The sequence below is a fragment of the Bacillus rossius genome, chromosome 1 (assembly GCF_032445375.1).
Source record: "Bacillus rossius redtenbacheri isolate Brsri chromosome 1, Brsri_v3, whole genome shotgun sequence".
Lineage (NCBI taxonomy): Eukaryota > Metazoa > Arthropoda > Insecta > Phasmatodea > Bacillidae > Bacillus > Bacillus rossius.
Window position 1 is genome coordinate 113968793 of NC_086330.1, and position 20184 is coordinate 113988976.

At 38.2% G+C, this 20184-nt stretch overlaps 2 protein-coding genes across 8 annotated transcripts in view; one reads left to right on the forward strand and one right to left on the reverse strand.

Moving 5' to 3' along the window:
* The window catches only part of LOC134542448 (ecdysone-induced protein 74EF-like), a 507486-nt gene that overhangs the window by 274616 nt on the left and 212686 nt on the right, over positions 1-20184 (forward strand). For 2 of the 5 annotated variants that reach the window (XM_063386715.1, XM_063386745.1), the window contains exon 1: positions 9361-9580. The exons of the other annotated variants lie outside the window; for them this stretch is intronic. The gene's annotated coding sequence lies outside the window, so the exon portion shown is untranslated. Of the gene's footprint in view, positions 1-9360; positions 9581-20184 lie in introns of those variants that run through there. 5 annotated transcript variants of the gene reach the window in all.
* Positions 1-20184, reverse strand: part of LOC134542433 (U7 snRNA-associated Sm-like protein LSm11) — a 195055-nt gene that overhangs the window by 87080 nt on the left and 87791 nt on the right. Inside the window, exon 5 of one of the 3 annotated variants that reach the window (XM_063386674.1) lies at positions 19591-19769. The exons of the other annotated variants lie outside the window; for them this stretch is intronic. Coding sequence (XP_063242744.1) covers positions 19600-19769 — 170 coding nt within the window. The 3' untranslated portion in view covers positions 19591-19599. Of the gene's footprint in view, positions 1-19590; positions 19770-20184 lie in introns of those variants that run through there. 3 annotated transcript variants of the gene reach the window in all.

Genomic DNA, 20184 nt, shown 5'->3' on the forward strand with positions numbered 1-20184 from the left:
CCGCAGTCGACCTCTCTGCTCAGCTGTCACTTACCATGTGAGATTGGTGAGCTGTCTTCTACATCCTTGCTTCGCCTAATCAGGTAACTGATACTCCACAACATGTAGACAGATCATGTTTACAAACAACAGTGCGACTGTCAAGCCTACGAAGAGTAGTGTCGTTTGGCAAGAGAATAACGTTTTTCAACTTTCATCGCAATGTTGCCAACTTGTGAAGTAACCAGTTCCAGTTATTTGTTTTAACGATCTAAATTGAATTTAACTTTTTGGACAGTGAAATATAAATTTATATCGGGAGCGGCACTGTAATACTACGGTATTATCAGACTAACTGAAACTGTTTGTTATTGTTTTACGTCCGAGGTTAATACCGCTTCCCAATACTTTCGGCAGTGTTTTGTTTTGTTTCACGCATGGCGGCGCGCGCAGCTCGTGCTGCGTCGTCATGACAACTGCTAAAATAAATAATCGCGCGGCGTTTGGAACAGCTTTAACGAGCCTATGCTTGATTGATATTGACATTTCATTGGCTTCATTAAAAAGGACGCTAACGTGTCGCGGCCGTGATTGGCCCTTTTCAATTAACAATTTAATTTCGGCAAGAGAGAAGAAGAAGAGTGGAAAATGACGCCATTTAGTGCGTGTGGTAGTGTATTCCCTCTGGGAATATTTTATTCGTGGCGATGCTAATTTCGGAGTTATTGGTCTGGAAATTACGTCAAAATACTGGGCAATATTAATTGACGCCCTGTAATTGAATGCAGAATAATCGCATTCAATTCACGTGAGTGACGAAGTATTTTACGAACGACATTAATCATCCCGAGTTAAGGTATGGTCTGCATCATCGCTAAATAATAAAATTGACGTAAATTTTACCGTCAACTATTGCGAACTGTAATTGTATAAACTTTGGATTATTATGAAATTAGTAGAACATTGACTTTCGGCGATTAACGGCAAATTTACTCACATTAGCACAAACTATATGTACACAAGTCCAGAAGTCTTTAGGTTAGGCGTTTCATGCTCGAGCAAGCCGGAGCAAAACCCCAAAACTTTTACTCAGTGAACAATTTCAGGAAATTTATCTATTTTGTATTATTTTTATTCAAGAGTCAGGTTATCTACGACATCCCATAGACTTTATTTAATATTTGTTTGTTTGGTTATTATTTCCATGACTCGAGGTTTCTCATTATGATTAAAACAATAAAATAAGTCTTTTTGTGTTATTTTGTTGTTAATTCTTGATGACCTCTGGCGCCCTATTATTAATTCCTGGAATAACGTTCTGAGTAATTTAAAAATGGAATATCTTAGTTTCATCAAGTACACGTTTGTGTACAGTCCTGAGACTACTATCCTTGATATAAATTATTTTTAATTAGTATTTAGTATGTTTAGGTGATGGACTCCTATGTTTTATACATTGCTTTGGTCTTTGCGCAATGGATGAAATAAACAGTACCATTTGTTATGCAAAGTCGGTTATCGTAAATAACGCACTAAATGATGACTGTTGAACTAACATTATTGAACAAACGAATAATACATCAGCATACTCTAGCAGAGTATAAATAATATAAGTTAGACCTAGGCTATGATTAAATAATTCAAGATGGTTTTTGGTGTATGGGATGATGGGGAAATGAACTACCAGATGGTGGTTGAGTTTGTGAAATGAGAGAGCTTGATCAGACGAAATACAGGTGGCAGCCACATAAGTACAATGAGAGCATTCGTAAAGTAAATCCAAGATGGTGGATGTATGAGCGAAACGGAAGGAGAATAAGGATGCTGACTATTTGTTGAAGGTGATGTTAAAGGGGTCAAAAGTTGACAATGGCGTAATCAAAGATGGTGATGGTGATTTCATGAGTAAAAGATGATGATGACAAAGTCCAATATAGCAGAGCTGATATCATAGCTCAATTTGATGATTAAACAGTCCAAGATGGTGCTGGTGATGACGATGTAGTCCAAGATGATATCAGTGATGTCATGAGTCAAAAATGATGAGACATAATCCAAGATGGCGGAAAGTTCTAGAATTCAAAATGATGGAAATAAATTATGTAATTCAAGATGGTGGAATATTCAATGTGGCTACAATGATGCCTTAGGTCAAAGGTGATGATGCCATAGTTCAAGATTTTATAGGTTGAGATGATACTGGTGATGTAGACAAGGTCCAAGATGGCGATAGGGATGTCATAAGTCAAAGGTGATGGTGAAAAAAGCCAATTTTGTAACGGATAGAATTGTGTGGGTGTTAGATGATGTCATTGTAACGAAAAGTTTAACAAACAGGATTTGTTCACTCGATTATGATACAGTGGGTGTGAAACATTAATTATAATAGTCTGAAAGTTCTAGACTCCAAAATGGCAGACGGAAATTACGTAATCCAAGATGGCTACATAATAAATGGAATGATAGAGCAAAAGAAAATGGAATCCAAGAAGGCGGACGGAAATGATGTAATTCAAAATGGTGGTCTATGTTCGTTCACTTAAACAGTATAGGGATGTACAAACCATAGCTATAATATTTATAAAGAATATAATATTAACCTATATGATGGGAAACTCTGAAAAAAATATTTAATGTATGAACCGATAAATCAGAAAGCATACTCCACACCCCTATAGGTTTATTGGGCGGTTGGTAGAGGGAATATAAACCTCTTTGGGGAGACTAGGGATCATTTAGAAAATGGGGCAAATGCCAAATTTTATAGGAAATTTTAGTGGGAAAGGGTGAATTTTTGGGGAAAAGGTACATATTGAGGGAAAACGGGAAAATTTTAGAAAACTTGGGGGCAAATAGGAAAATTTTCGGGAATGCGGTGACGTCAGAGGTCAAAGGTCACGCATCCGAGTCCGATTGCACGAGCCACTGCGCTCGGATCGGCCAAATGTATCCGAAACATTGTATTTTGTAAGGTAAAATTTTCAATCAGAATTCTAGAAATACTTTTTCTGTTTTATTTCGTCAGTAGCATCATCTAATTATATTAATAATTGATTTCTATGGAGTGGTAATTTAAATACGCCATCGTGTTTTCAAATTTTTCAACAATTTTTAATATAATATATATTTTTTTTTTGCTGTTTGGAGCATAGTGCATAATTGTATGAAATGTCTTGTTATTGATAGTGACAGACTGCTTCAAAAGGTTCCTCCATTGAAATAATGAATTGGTGTTTAGGTTTCTATTTTATTTTTCAGAATGACTACAACTGTGCCAATACTTTCAATATACACTAACGTATAGTCTTAAAAATCAACCAATTGTAAATTTGAAAAATATTTTAACTTATTATAATTAAATATTTTTTATCAAACATATTTAATGTTAACAAGCCAAGTAGTAGACCTATCAATATAGCAACAGAGATTGACATTTACTTTGTTGTGCAATATAAGCATAAGACAGACATTAGCCGTAAAAGAATATCCGAATTATTTCTCCAAGTTAACACAAATTGGTGTACAATTGAAGAAATACTTCTTTTTCTTTGGCAGTTATTTGGTTGCGTTAAAAGAAGAAATATTTTACACTCTACTATGAGGCATTTTTTTTTAATTTTTTACACTTTCCAGTTGATAACTTGACAGTTTTTATTGAACATAAAAGGGCGTAGGCAGCAGTTGGCTGGCTAAGGAACATGCTGTTTTAACATTTTGGCTAATAGAAAGCGCCACAAACTCCTCAAAGGCCACGAAAGGACGCGGGCGACTCGTCCTTTCACGAAAGGCTGCACCGACGATTATGTAAGCATCCGTGCAACCGTTCGGAAGGTCAACAAAAACGTCCGACATCCTTTAAGATGCACTTTTCAAAGATCGTTTGGGCTATAAGGTATTAAGTAACTTGGGGGGGGGGGGGAGGGAAGGAGACATTTTCATCCCAACGGTGTTTACCCAAACAGAATAAAAACATGGTCCATAGTAACCGCAAAAAAATTTTTATTATATTTAAATGGCGTGCTTCGTGTGCGATGATGACCTTAATTTTAATGACTCAGCGCAGATGAGAGAGTGGTGCGTCTGGCGTTTGGTTTACTTTGTGTTCTGCCTCAATACAGACAAGTAAAATTTTACTTTTTCTGTACTGTCTACCGTAAAGTGGTTTGAAAATATGTGGCACTTAGGAATTCGTTGGGTTACAATATGCACAATAAGATAGTGGAAAAGAACTTATTGCTATGAAAGAAAAGAAAATCATGCTGGGTTCCGATTCCGAGCCCTCCCGTGTGATCCCGAGTTACGCCCACTTGCGGAGTGGGGGAGGTGGAGGATCCCATCTTACGTTCTAAAAATCCATACATGTTTATTTACTCTGATCGGTTGCATGCCAATAGAAACAAGTAAGTTTCAAAATATTCACAGAGAAAAAAGTTTGATCGCTACAAACAAATAATTTTTGCATGTGGCGAAACCATGAAGTTATTAGTCTCTAGGAGTCGGTGTCCGTTCTAAAGTTGTAGTCAACTGGTTAGCAATTTGTTAGCAAAACAAAGCTTAGCTGTATAAAGGCTAATCTGTTCTAGGAAGAAACGTAAAAAAATGTAAAACTGAAGCAAGTAATGTTAAATAAACATCGTAACAACACGCCTGCAAGGAGTTAGCGTTAAACTTCATTATAACAAAAAAAAATTATATCCAGATAGGAAAGGGAGGTGGGGGGTCGTTCTCATTTTGACTTCAATTACTAACGTGCAAAAGATGGCACACAACTTGCTTAATTCTTACCTCCATGGCCGAAACAAATATTTACTTGCTGCAATAAAATATTTTGTTGGCCTAACAAAATTTCACATTTAGCAAAATGAATTTTGCCCATTAAAATATAAAGTGGAGTCGACGAAACCATTTTGTTGGGTCAGTCGAATTTTTCCTTCAACAAAATACTTGTTTGAATCAACTGTATATATTTGTTAGTCACAAAGAAACAAATGTTTTGTTCAGCCAAACAAACCTTTCTCTCTGTGTATATAATGGCGACTTTGCAAGCGGTTCACTAGCGACAGTCAGTCGTTCTCCCGCGAAATTCTCAGAGGCACCCGTGCTACTGATGCTCTCTTGCAATTTCTGAACGATAAAAAAAAGATGGGATTTTTCAGCGCATTACTAAATGAATGCTAAACGGTGCCTACGACCAACCAAGAGGCTAATATAGTTTATCTGTCAAGAATCATGGCTCTAACCAGTCACCTAATTAGTGTGTCCTTGAGACTTATTCTAGCATTGAAATTAGTGAAAATAATTTTCGGATGTGTGCCGTAGTAAATCTTTGTTCCGTGTTGCAGAGAGCCTGTGTTGATCAGTGGCATACAACAAAGCTATGCATTAACGTGTCCATACATTTTTTTTTTTAATCCGTGCTCTGGGTTCTTTGAGACTAGTGTTCTCCTGACATCTGGGTTCCTGAAGACAGCTTCCATAAACATCAACTTGAGGCAGGACTCAGTAATCGGATTTCGCCAGGTATACTACCTTCCGCGGGCGTGGGAATATCTACCAACGAAATTCAAATCAAATTTTTAATTGAGTAGGTATTGAAGGCATTTCTTAAGCTTGTTTTCCGTTTGTAATTTGTCACCATGTTTCCACCCATTACGTTAAGTGGAAGTCTCAGGGGCTATTCCTGTAAATTAACACTATATAGCTCTCTTACCTTGGTTGTTATGTCACAAATATTGTTAAACTTTAATCTAATGGATAAAAAGTCGTGCAATTTTTTCGTAAATATTTTCACTTTCGCGGCGTTTTACAGCTCGCAATGTTTATTGAATGACTGGACATAAAACTTGTCACCAGACAACAAATGCAAGAAATCTATAGTGATGAAATTTACAGAATTGGCCCTTAGAGCAAACAATGCCATGAAAACTAAACCATCCAACTTCTCTGGTGAGACCTAGCGTAAGAGGAATTAACCAAGCTCGCGAAATTCATTTTTAAAGGCCAGCACCCGAGAGGTTGACGGGTTCGTGAGGCGCATGTCTGCCTTCCTCATCATGGCGTAATGTGGGTCAGGCATGGTGGTGTATGGTCAAAGAGACAGGAGACCTTACAGAGAGCACAATGCTCAGGGCCTCTCGCGTGTGTCAGTTCTGGCAGGACCTAGGACTTAATCTCACAGCGTGAAGACATTCCTCCGGTAGTGGTTCTCCAGCCGGTATTCAGTTCCAACTAACTCGTGTTAGCTTAGAGGTCTGGCTCGCAGCCCGACAGCTTGTAAAGATCACGATCCAAACGAGAATTACGCTGGCTTGCACAGTCGTAGCTTGGGGCAAAGTAAAGTATTTCTCCATCTGATTAACCTACAAAGCTTTTGCTTGGATTTGACTTACCTTACTCTGCAAGCGGCCGTTGGCGCCTTATTATCTACAATGAGACCTGATGCCATTGAAATTGATGTGCCATTCTTCATCGTGTCTAGGACTGGATCTCAAGCTAGAGGAGTTGAATCTAATGAGTAGAAGAACATTATCGATCCTTTCTTGGGCGTGTAACCCATTCTCCTTCCCGCAGGAAAATATAAAGAGTTGAACTCATGCAGACCACTTGTTTGGGGGGAGAGAGAGAGAGAGAGAGAGAGAGAGATATGTATGCTTCCCGCCTCTACGAACGTGTTCTGTGACTAGTCATAGTCCCTGTAGACCACACAACGACCTTGTCTCTGGCAGGCTTCACGACTTCCCAGAAGACAGCTCCTCCCACCAATAGCAACATGTTCACTATAACCTGTCTCACGCTTAGACTGCAATAATACAGAGCAAATGGCAACCACTGTTGCCAGATTGTTACTACCCGGCTTGTGAACATTTAAATTAATATTTGATATACTATCAATAATTATGAAAAGTTTTTGTATATTTTTTAACTTACTGTTTCTCGATTTTTCTAAGACCAAACAATAAAGTCTATTGATAATATGATCATAATTGTATAAATTCTTAAAGAAAAATTTTCAATTCTAATCACCAATTATTATTTCACTGGAAAAACTATTAGTAACATTCCGTCACTATTAATAACAAGGCATTCCATTTATAATTCCATATGATCAAGCAGAGCCAACATTTAAAATTTTAAACTATATTTAAAAAATTGTGAACAAAAACTGTTGATCCAAGATAGCGTCCCTCAGTTAAGATTCCTTAGAAGTAAGAATTGAATATTATCAGATGATGTTCTTAATGAAATTCAACAAGAAAGTATATTTCCGAAATTCTCATTCCAGATATTCCGTTTAAAAATAAAACGTTTTAAGTAGATTTAAAGTTTTTTCCATGACATTACAAAGTTGTGTCTAATGTGTTAATCTGTTCGGGTATACGTGGCTACAGAGCACACTGAAACAGACAGCGCTAATACCAGATATCATGCATCAGAAAGGGAGAGTAATTGTCCATTAGACCTAGCCTTGGTTTGATTGACTCCATTCGGGTTCGCGGAGAAGATTCCCTCGCGCATGTTTGCGGCTACACGCGTCTCTCGTCTTCTCAGGTCGGTATTCCATGACAGGTGTGGCATATTGAATATGCTACACCTGTACCCTAACCATATTCCTAGTGCACGATAGGGCACGGCCAGTCCCTTATTTTTAGGCAACCGATTTTTTTTGTCATATCTGTTTCCGTTCTGTTGCGAAAATTACGCGCATGCGTAGAACTCACTTTTTCGTTTATGTCGTCCAGATGGCTGAATTGCATCTGACGCCATTAACTCGTACATGGTAATTTTTATGGTGATCGGGGGACGTACCAAACGTGCTGGTGTGCCAAATATAACTTCATGATAGCGAAACTATTCTGGAATATGAGTACATTTTGCAAACTTTAATGGCCATAACAACAAATGATCGCAACTTTAAAAGTACTTGAGAGAATTAAAATTACACAATTGAATTTGCGCGATAGTGCTGCTATCTGTAGAATATTTGGCGTAGCAAATGTATCGATGGCTGCCAAACTTCCGCTAGAATGCATTGAAATCAGTTTCTAGTCTCGTGCAGTTTATTAAAACGGTTGCTTTTTCGTTACCTAACAGGGACTGGGTTTGGACACGTTCTGGAATACGATCTGCGAGTTAGGTTACAGTTGTATCACAGCAAGGTAGTGCTTATTCGCTACCTTACCCGACTGTCTTGGATTGCCGCCCTAAGTGCCGGTGCCTGGAGGCGCGGGATCAGGATGTCAGCTCCAAGCCGCTGTCTGACATCCATACACATACACGTCATACTCAAGGTATCTAGAGGTGTTGAATGGGTATGTCCCGCTCTAGGTCATTATTTTATATTTACGTTTACCGCGTTTAATCGTGTAGACTTTTTGAGTGGCCGAGCTTCAACAAAATGAAGAAAAAAATTGTGCATACTTTTTTTTTATAATTATATGGCAAAGTTAAATTTTTAAACTTTTTTTGCAGTATGGATAAGGATGACCAAATTTAATAAATAACTTATAATTTATGGGTTTAAAAGCAATGCTGGTAGATATTGAATGATAGATTTAATTCTTATAGAAAATTTTATTTAATTCTTTTTAGTTTTTTAAAATAATAAAAATACATAGAATTTTAAAACGATTTGCTGAAATAAATGAAACCATATCACATAGTAACCAGTAAAATTGACTTTAAACCTAAAAAGGTTCAGATTATATGCCACTTCATTCTCCTTATCCATTCTGCATTAAAACGTTAAAATTAAACTTTGCTAGCTAACTATGCAAAAAGTTTGCGAATATATATATATATATATATATATATATATGTGTGTGTGTGTGTGTGTGTGTGTGTATATATATATATGTGTGTATATATGTGTATATATATATTTATATATATATATATATAAATTTTATGAAAGAAAGTTCGGCCACTCAACAAGTCGGCAAGTGTAACCGTGTGTAATGTAAATATAAAATAACGACCTGGAACGGGGCATGCACTCCACTGTGTGTCAGATGCAGTGCTGGGCCGTCAACCCATCACTGTATCACTGGGAGGGGACATCCCTCAAGGTCTCCTCCGGTTCAACTGTGTTGTGTGTCGAATGCTGGTGATTCACCCGAGCTGTTTCCCCGATGTCGCGCACTGCCGGCGGGGCGGGTGTTGTCGGAGGGCGGGCACGCCGGGGAGGTCAGCGCCAGGACCCGCGAAAAAGAGATAACCGCGGCCGGCCCGCGGGTCGGGCGTCGTCGGCGGCGAATGGGGGCAGAGCAGGGGAGGGCGAGCGTGGCCTGGCCTTCCCGCTGGTCCCTCCACGTGGCCCGCCCCCCTCCCCGGCGCTGCCCGCCTCCCCTCCCGCAGCCTTGCCCCGGGACGGCCGCGGCAACCAGTGCTGAAAGTGAAGCCTCGTCGTTCCCATGCGGGGCTTTCCCTCCGTGGCTCTCCGCGTCGCGCTCCCCGTGTTGTGCCCGCGTGTGCTCCGCCAGTGAACCAGTGCCGGCCCAGTGGTGCCGTGTGTTGTGTTTGTGTGAAGCCCAGGCGCCCATGTGTGTGGATTATCAGTTCCCCGTCGCCCCGGAACACCAGCTTCTCTCCGCCCGTCCTTCAGGTAGGAGAAAGTATTATGTTTCTAATGACAGCCATGGATTATGGGAGAAAGGCGCCAGCTCCTGTCTTATCGTGGCGGTCGGGAGAAAGTGAGGTTATATTCGCTGTCCTCGTGCAAATGTTCTTCGGTGGATACAATGGATGAAATGTCACGAACTAGCTTATCACACGAGTGTTCCATATAAAAAAAGATTTTAATTTCTATGTTTCAGTGAATATTGTCATTGGACGTCGACTGACTAAACAGACAGACATGCCTAGGTCAGGGTCCAGCCAAACTTTTCGATTGAACAAACTCTAGCTTGCCCATAACACCAAGTAGGCCCTAATTGAATTTATATAGGCATGCGTTATATGTTAGTTATATGGTCTTTTGTTGGTACCGTAAAAAATTGAACAACTGACAAGTACAGCTTTTAGTTGAAGAAAAATTTCAAAATTAAAAATATATATATTTGTACATTATTTCGGAACAAATACCCACGAACTATCATTCACGAAAGAAACATTCAACACTTAATTACTTAGGCTACTAAAACTGCAAGTCATGGTTGACTAAGCAAGTCGAGGATTATTTTGTCTTCGTCAAATTGCAGATTTTTTTTTGCCATAACAAAATTTAGTGATTACGTTTTAGATCTTTGATGATCTGCGACAATCTAGGTTTGAATTAAGGTGAATCATCAGTCTCTTCAATGCTAATTTTGAAACAATCCGGTTCATTAAAATCGCGGAAATTCCTATTGCAAGAACATGCTTAAAACACGTCTGAAATACTGAAATAAATCATTTTCTATACTATCGTTCTTGGGGATAAAAAAAATATAGTTCAGCTTAACAATTCGTCTCTTTTTTTTAACAATGAAGTATTGTTGCAGTCAAAAAACGCAATAGACATACGTGGATAGTTCCTGCATTTGAAGTTTTTAAGTTTAGTCTCATCAGAATGCCACAAACTTTACTCACCCACGTTAAAGAACGCGTTTTACGTTACGTCAAACAAACCAAATACATCTTTTAAGTATTTCTGGTCTCTTACTATACTTTTTTTTAGGTAGCTGCCTGTATACAGCGTGCTGGCGTTAAGATAAGTGTCTCAGATATGACTGTCCGCAACTGTCACTTGCAGAGCAACACGTGGTGCTTGTTTACGAACACTGACAGTCTATTTACAAACAATGTTGACAGAAACATGTGAATACGTTGTACTACTTTTGAGAACTGTCAAATTTGAAACAAGTTAAATGACAAAGACAACATATATAAAACTATTAATTTAAAAATTACTCAAAATTTTTGAAAAAAGCCCAGTTATGTATAGCATATATTTGATATTCGGTTTTCGTTTCGTTACCAATGCATATTTTCTGAAATAGTGAAAAATTTTAACTTTTAAGGCGTGGGAAATTTGGTACAGTATGTGACATTTTAAGTGGTGCGAAGATGTGCAATGAATAATTTTATTTTTAGATCGTTATATAATTCTATGATCGCCATTGAAAGTCCCACGTGGGTGGTTACAGACGAGCTAGCTCGTGTACACAGCCGAAGGGGCGGGTGTGTCCAGCGCCTACACACGTAGAGCACCCCCTGGACACTTGAGCTGGTCGGGTGGCGGCAAGCGCTTCCCTGGGCGGGGGTGAGATGCTCGAGCTATAGCCTGTCCCACGCTTACAGTGTAGTGCCCTGTGTCGCCAGACTGGTACCACCCGGTTTGTTTTCTATACAATGGTTATTTTTTATATGTTATTTTACTATTTGTTGATTTATCCAAGGTCATAAAATAGTGTCTATTGACAGTATTATAAACTGGTGTAGTCATTGTGAAAGAAAAGAAAAAAACCAATGCTAGCACAATTTATCATTACACAGGAGAATTTATTTGTACCAGTAGGTCACTATTAATGTCAAGGTATTCCATTTAATTAGGTGCTATTCTCAATCAGATCCAAACTTTTTAATATTAAATGATACAATACTCTTGTCGACAAAAATTGTTGAAATTGAGATGGCGTCTTTCAGTTACGTCCCCTTCGAAGTAAAAGTTGATTATTATGGAGTTGATATTTTTTTTTATAAAATACAACCAAAAATTTATTTTCAAATTTTCTTTCAAAAAATACAATGATCCGGATACATTTTTAGAAATTTTCATTACATTATGAAGTCGTGTCTAAGACTTGTGTGCTCTGTGGCGTAGGTATATCTGGCAACAGAACTCTACTGGCAGAAGTGCTTAGATACACGCTGCAGACTAGGAGAGACGGCGTGTGTCTGTTAGCCGCGGTCCTCGCAGTGCCTTGCGCGCTTCTCGCGTGGGATGCACTGACACCTGCGCTCGAACTCACGCGAGTATTAAGTCCTAATCGACAGTTTAAAATTCGAATTTTCTGTAGACAAACGATGCAATGCAAATTTTATATCTGTAACATCTTAGCTCCTGGTATGCAGCATTTGGTAGGAGTAATTTCGAGAATGTAAGTCGCATGGAACGTCGTGAATGGGAGTTGCATAGAACGGAAATGTGTAATCACGGTGCTGCCATCTATGGCGGTTGGTGCGAACAAAAGTTCACAAAATCAAAGGGAAACTTTGTAGTGTTAACTGTTTAATGAATTTTAACAAGATGGGCAGTATGATAATAAAAATTTCTTGTCGAAAATCAGGTCCAAACCCGGGGTGTAGTATTTTTTTTTTCAAGTCTTTTTCGCTTTTATTGGAGCCGTTTCATTACCTAGTTTAAAATTTCGGTCTGCAAATGGAATGATTCGACAGTCAACGTAGCTGTTCCAGCAGCGAATTCTAGCTGCGGGTGCGTAAACTACATGTGATTCGCGTTCATAAATGTAGTTGAAAACACAATTTGCGTGTATTTATCACACTTGGCACGATTTTAAAGAATTCTATGTTAAATTTCTTGTCAGAGTTTCGTATTATTTGCAAAATGAGTTCACATTAATTTGCTCGTTACTGTAGTTAGATTTTACACATCTCTGGCGAGTACTGAAAGACTTACATTTTTTTTTCTCAAATCCGGCTCGGAAAACAAAATATTCTGTTGTAATTAAAAAACAAAACATTTTACAAAACATGAAATTATTTATTAAAATATTTTACTGGCATAGCAAAATGGGTATATTACATGGTAGGGTATTGCAGAAAAACCAGATAAACGTGAAATAGAAAACATAATTAAACAGCATGCCCAATTATCCACTAAGCATTAGTAGAGTGTGTGACTGCTGAAACACGTCGCTTCCGGTCATGTGTTCTCGTTCGGTAACGACAACCTTGACCTTCATCATATCGTTGTTGTTGTTGCCCAGTATTTTTAAGGCACTTCCGCCTCGCCAGACAAATGTCCTCCAAACATTTCCTGAACATTTTGTATTAAGTAATTCCATATTGGGATATTGTAAGAACATTACTTTAAAAAAATAGGGGTGCGTGTACTTATGTACGCGCATTATAAGTTATACTTACTTGGCGTAATAAAAAAACTGACTGTAAATTAGCATGCAAATATTTAATAGATAACAAAAGGACTAGAGTCATATCTAAATACGGTTGGTAAATTATAAACTAGATCAAATTTAAAAATGTAAATAAATACTCAGTATTCAATATTAATATAAACACGTGCATAAAATTAATTATTTATTTAAGTAATATAATTTAGATGAATTATTATTAATAATTAAACTCAATACATATGCGGAAATTTTATTCTAATATATTAATTTTAATCATGCATATAATAATAAGGTAATAATTTATAATGAAAAATTATACATACGGGAACATAACCTCAAAAAGTATATAAACACAGTTTCTATTACTAATATTCACAATAAAAATGTTTTTAGATATATGGACCAGTATTCAATACCAATCTCTAAAGTATAAGATTTAAAAGCATATAAATAATTTTTATGTGTATGTATCCTTTTTTCCCATCCTGTGAAAATTTCGTTGCATGGTGCGCGTGCATTGTAAAATGTCAGTATTAATTGTTTTCATAGAGTCCTAAAGAAGTATAACTAAAAAAATACATATTTCAGTTGTTACCATGATGCGACTTAACAGAACAATTCTACCTAAAGTATTTCGTTTCAAGGTCACTAGACTCCAAACCCATTGTTAACTCAAAATATATTCTGTGTGTGTGTGTGTGTGTGTGAGTGTACATACATATATAAATGTCGGGCGAGTTTTTAGTCAATTGGTGACATCAGACCAAATGAAAGCTGAATAACCATAATAATTATCTTAATATAAAAAATATTGCAAAATTTTGAAATTATTCCTCCGATCAGAAGCACTCAAAACCAATGTTAGAAAGTTTATTTTAAAAACACGAACCATTTGCTAAAAAAAAAAAAAAAATATTACTGCCTTAGTAGACACAATATCAATCCCGTTGAAATTGGTTGTAAAATATTATAAAACCTTTTTCATACTGTTTTTTGTCTGAATTATTTTTAACGGAAAACCTTACCGCAAGGAACTCGTTACCATGCCATTCTTATAGAAAACTTTCTATAAATCAATGGAAATGCCGAATGCATTGAAGAGAAACCATTAGAAACGTTTTTTGTTTGATTGGAATATCCAAAAATGTTCCATCGATCTTTTTTTGTAACAGTCGAGAACTCATAGAGTGCTTTATACTAAAGTTTTCAGAATGTTCCGGAGGCTTCTAGAATGTAAGCAAATTAAAGAAAGTTCAAAATGATATATTCACTTCGAAATCTACCTGTGCCTTTGGGCCAAGCCGAAAGGAAGGAGGTTTGAATTTCCAAAGAAGTTTACCTTCTATCACATGACACGTGCTCTTTTTTTCTATTACGTTTTACATATTGCCCATTACGTATTACACATGCTGGCAAGTGAGGGCAATCATTTACTGTTGTGGTGATCCATCTGTGTGAAAATTATTATAGACTAAAAAGGTTAATATTTTCTAGTTTTCTTTAACCTACATAGTTTATAGAATCACTCAAAAATTAAATATTGACAAACTAACTCAATTCAATACACACAAAATACTGTTTATTTGGTAAAAAAATATTTTTAGGCTGAAAAAGGTTTTCATTTAAGAGAAAAGACCATCTTGATTCTGATAATCTTTACACGTCTGTAATAGCAGCAGGCTTCATCAGAAGTTATGATGTTGAATATCAGAGAAAGTACGACAGAACACTGATAGAACTTACAGTAAATACCTATACGGAATTTTCAACGAAGAATGGACCTCGAATAAACAAAGAGCTATTCGTAATTTCAGGTACCTGAATCTTCGTGCAAACTACGCCGGATTCCAAAACCGAGATTTGTGTTTCGTTGTAATCAGGGCAGACATGCACGTGAAGGGATGAAGAGTGTTTTTGCTGTAGACGTAACAAGTTTTCGACATTTTCGTTAATAATACCGAGATTATTCCTGTGGATTCGTGTGCAGAGTAGGCGAACGCACTACCCGTAAATCTACGAAGATAGCCTCTAGTTTACGAAGATCCCTGGATAATCTGTAACCAGCATTCTTCGCAAATTTCAGCTGAACGGTCTTATGAGAGTGTGGTCTGCACTTTAACCCTGACATGATTCGTGTTCGTTGACGAGCGCTGGGTCGTGGAAGGTCGAGCTGGACACCATCTGGCGACGCGCGGCCAGGCTGGAGGCTTCGCTCCGGCACTTCCCTCGCGAGCGGCACCACGGCACCACGGCACCACGTGGCGACTGTTCCCGCGCACTAACCGCCAGCTCCCGCTTGAAACGAACTTTTGTCGCACCGGCGCTGCACTTCAAATGTTCTTTTTCTTCGTAAATGGAACAGAAATATTCATACAAAACTCTACAAAATAGTGTTCTCAGTAATACTGGGTTAGGATTATTACCCGGGCACTTATGCTTTGTGTTGTCCTAATACATCCAAAAGTTAAAGTTATGTGTAAACCGTTCCTTAAACTGCTTTCCAGTATTAACTGCGCGCATTTATAAGCATAATAAAACAAGATAAAGTCAAATTATTGAATAATCATTATTTAATCCAGTTTTAAGAAATGATAATTGAATGGAACTTAAAATAAAATATAAACTCATGCGCGAATTTTCGTAAGAAATTCTAAGTATTATCTCGAAAAAGGTATTTCATGCATGCTAAAATAACCATAGCCATGTGTTGTACAAAGTTACATTATTTATATCGTATTATTCACACTATTTCTTGGCAACAACTGGTTTCCAAAATAAAGTTTTGTAAAAGTTAATAAATTTATTTGATGTGTGCTACCACGCAGCAAGAAAAATTAAACTGTGAAAAGATTGCGTGCTGAACAGTTCGGCCGTGATAATCGCTTCGGATGGGGCCGAATTGGAGGGGATGGGAGGGATTAGTTTGAACTTGTATGCATTGCAACACTGTACTTCAAACGGCTGTTTTGTCGTTGTTTAGGAGTGCACGCCTACTGTGCGACAGTGAGGCAGGGGACCTGTCGCTGTTCACAGGTGAAGCATTCGCCAGCGCCTCTGCTGTTAGTTGTGAGCGCGCTACGTTCAGTTCGTCTGCACGACGTAGCATCGTTAACTAACGTATTTCTTTTTCTATAATGATATACATTTCGTTATTTTGCAGTACACTGGGTAGGACGTTAGTATTAGTAGATCTTTTGCCGTAATTATTTCTAAAATTCAATGAGTAACTTTTGTTCAAGCTACTATCTATATCTCCTCACAATTTTCAACGTGTTTTAAGATGATACAAATGAATGACGAGAATATAAAAACAATAACAAAATCTGATTTGACAGAATTCGATGTGGTTTGTTTCGTCGGCTGGATATTTGTATGTACAGTTTAAAAAAATGTAGACCGTTTTTCATAAAAACGGACTTGAAACCAAAAAATAAACAAATATGAAAAAATTTGACTGTGAAATTATTTTTAAAAAGAAGAGAAAAACCTCTATAGAAACCAAATCTTACAACGAAATATATTTCAATGATTTTCTTTTAAAATCGCATAACAGAATGTTTTAAAAGTTTAAATAGCTTAAAATTGTAGTATATATATTTCGTTACAATATTTGATTACTATGGAGGTTTTTATTTTGAGATTTGAATAATTTACAGAAAATTTTTTTTCTTTTTCTTTTTTGGGCTCAAGCTCTTATTTTATGAAAAACAGTTGGCATTTTTTTTTAACTTTACACTGTATTGGCTATTTCTATACATTAAGATTCCGTAATGAAACTATCTAGCCGACAAAACAAACCCTGTAGAATTCTTCCAAGTATTTCGAAATATATGTATTGATTTTAGATTCTCGTCATTGATGCACGGTCCTCCTAAGTCTGCCTAGTCTTGTAGAGCTGCCTTCTTGGTTAGGGATGACGTGAAGCAGCCTCCTAGTTGCTCACACCGCCCACCGCGGCGCAGCTGCCAGTGCCGGGAGTCGCGGGCTCGCTCCACGCAGCATGCCCTCACAGGTCGCCATGCAGGTCATTGGAGAGCGGCCAGATGGAGCGTCTCTGCGACGTCCGTCACGTCTCCACCCCGATGTTGAAATCCATCTTGGTGGTGGGTGAGTGCTCCGACCACTCAGCCAGAGATACAAAAACTATAGTTAGCCTATATGTTTAAAACAAATATATATATGAGCGGGTCTTTCATTACTCGCCAATGACGTGTTACATCTAACCTCGTTAACGATCAAGCTCATGTGTTCTCATGTTGCAAATACATTTATAATACGAAACTCCGACGCGAACTTTAACCTAGCATTATTACTAATAATGCCTAGCGTGAGAAATGACTCAAAATGTGTTTTCAACTGCATTTCTGGACGCGAATCACACGTAGTTTCTACACCCGCCGCTAGAATACGCTGCCGGAGCAGCTACGTCGACTGTTGAATCATCTTATTAGCAGACCGAAATTTTAAACCATATAATGAAACAGCTCCGCTAAAAGTGAAAACTACTTTAAAATATACTACAGCCCGGTTCTGGAGACAATTTTTGACTGCCCATATTGTTTGAATTCATAAAACTGGTAATACTCTAAAGTTTATTTTGTCTTTGTGAACTTTGGTTCGCGCTCCGCCACAGATGGCAGTACCGTGGTTGTTACACATTTCCGTTATTGACTTCGGACGTAGTTACAAAACTACTCCCACTACCGAGAGCTAAGTAAAATGTTTCATATAAAAAATTCCTTTGCCATTACAAGCTAACTATACAGAATAAGTGAGAATTCGTCCAACCAACTTCAGCTGTAGGCTCGTCAAGAAAACATAGGGTTAAAAACATAGATATGATTGATAGCATAAAGTGCCTTTTTAAGTTGGAGATGAATGATTTTTTAATTGCTAGTTACAAATTAAGTATTAAGCTGGAACACTACGTCTAGATAAATTTTAATGAAATAAAGTTCTACAAACACAGTAAGTTGTGTCGCTGTTGAAGTTACAGGCTGTTATTCCAGAGAAATCATTTTACGAAAGCCTGAATATTTATTTCGGATGTTTTAACATTCTGTTAGCTGCTGAGAAGCTTTGACCTACCACAAAGAGCCGTTCTGGCTCTCTTATTTCGTGGCGTTTTAATGCTGAATTGTGTATCGTGTACTGTGATTTTTTCATCCTTACACTCGTCATATCGACGTTACATATGTAGATACTATTAAAAAAAGAACCTTGGGTCCCAATGTCAAAATCTGTGGCGGACAGCCGACGCGGCCAAGAATAACGCTGTTTGCTGGATTAAGTTTTTGGAAACTGGCCACGTCGTGATTCACGAAACGCAACCACGCCGTTTGTCCGAGGACGTATTTTGGAGCGTGGCTCTTTGTGGCTATTAGTAGCTCTTTTTGCGCCAACGTGAGCGATGGCCAAAACGTTAAGCGAATAAAAAACTACTAGTGTGGCACTAGAGAATACCGCAACGTCCCGAGGTCAGGTTTAATCTCGTCGGGAGAAAGCTATTAACTTTTGAAAGAGAGAAATCGGGAGAGTCTCTACAGACTCAGGAAATAACGAAGAGCTTACTTTAATTAGAAAATGAAAAATCTGCACGGAGGACAATCAATGCAGGATATACGACCAGGTAAATAGACAGCATGGCAAAGCATCGACGTGAACACTGTTAAAAAATTTTACCTTCATTTTACGAATAACGCTGGTTTAGAATTATCCAGGAATTTTCGTAAATTTAAGTCTATCTTCGTAAATCTACGGACACTGAGTTCACTTTCTTTGAAAATGAATCCAAAAGAATATTCTCGGTACATTTACAAACCTCTCAAAAACTTGTTACGAACACTGATATTTTGAACACGTGTTTGTTTAACTTTGCTTAGAACGAAACATACAACTCGAAAATCTAAGTACAGCGTATTTTCTAAGAATATCCGGTTATTTTAAAGTACGAAGAACAACTATTCGTTTATTTGAGGTTAATTCTTCGTTGAAAAGTCCGTAAATTTACTATAATTTTTGACAGTGAAGTGGGAGAGCGGTCTGAGAAATGTACATCCATCTCCCGTATGTAATCTCATCAATTATGTTTCCGTATTTCAGTTACCGTTTCTACAAGATAATTTGTGCTTAAGTCGCTGTCACATATCAAGCATTAAGGGGGTTTGTTTAGTCAGATGTGTATTTGTGTTTGTGAGGTGGGATGACAAGTGTGACACTCACTGGTGCTTCTAACGCAGTCTTCTCGTCGTGTACAGGGCAAGTATTATGAGAAATGAAGGTAACGGCGTAACGCAAGTCCCTTGAGTGCTTTCAAGAATCATTACCGGGTGTTTCATGCCTATATATTATTCTGAAAACACGCGCTTAAGCCATTTTAATTCTACTAAAAATACAGTTTAAAACAGACATACGTAAACGGAACTATTTTATCCGCCCTCAGCGTATTCTTAAACGCTTTTCGTAAACAGACATGACTCGGATATCTTGAGCAGTTTTCAAAAACCGAGGTGTGCCCAGGTAGGTACCGCCCTTTAGTGATTTTTTTTTATTTGTGATGGTTTACCTTGACTAGTGTTAAAATGCTGCGTGGGATGGCCGGTGAGAGAGACAGGAACGAAGGCTGACGGGGACCTCCCAGACGTCGCGGGCCACAGACCCCTTGCTCGCCGGCAGGTGCTCGGGCGAGGGTTGTCGGCGCGGACTCCTCGCCACACGCTGCCGTCCACAGAATCCAAGGGCCCAGGGGCAAATAATTTTGCTTTCGTGGTCCCCTCCCAATCAAATAATAAACAATTTTTAAAAAACCAAAATTTAAAAAAATAAATAAAGACTGGTTAAAGTTACTGGTAAACGTGATCTGTACGTACCGCATTACTTGTAAGGTTTCCAATTAAATCCACTGCTAGCTTTAGACGTGTGATTTACTTCCTCTATGATTAAGTCAAGAATTTAGAATTTTTTTTAACTCAGCCCGGGGGGGGGGGGGGAGAGGAAGGCAACTAGGTGGTCCCCCCTCCCCCCCTCGAGTGCGCGCCAGCTTCCCGACCCACGCGGACCGCACAAAGACTCCCTTCATCGCTGGTCGTCTCTCGCCGCATCACTTATCTCGGGCGCTCCTCCCCCCCCTCCC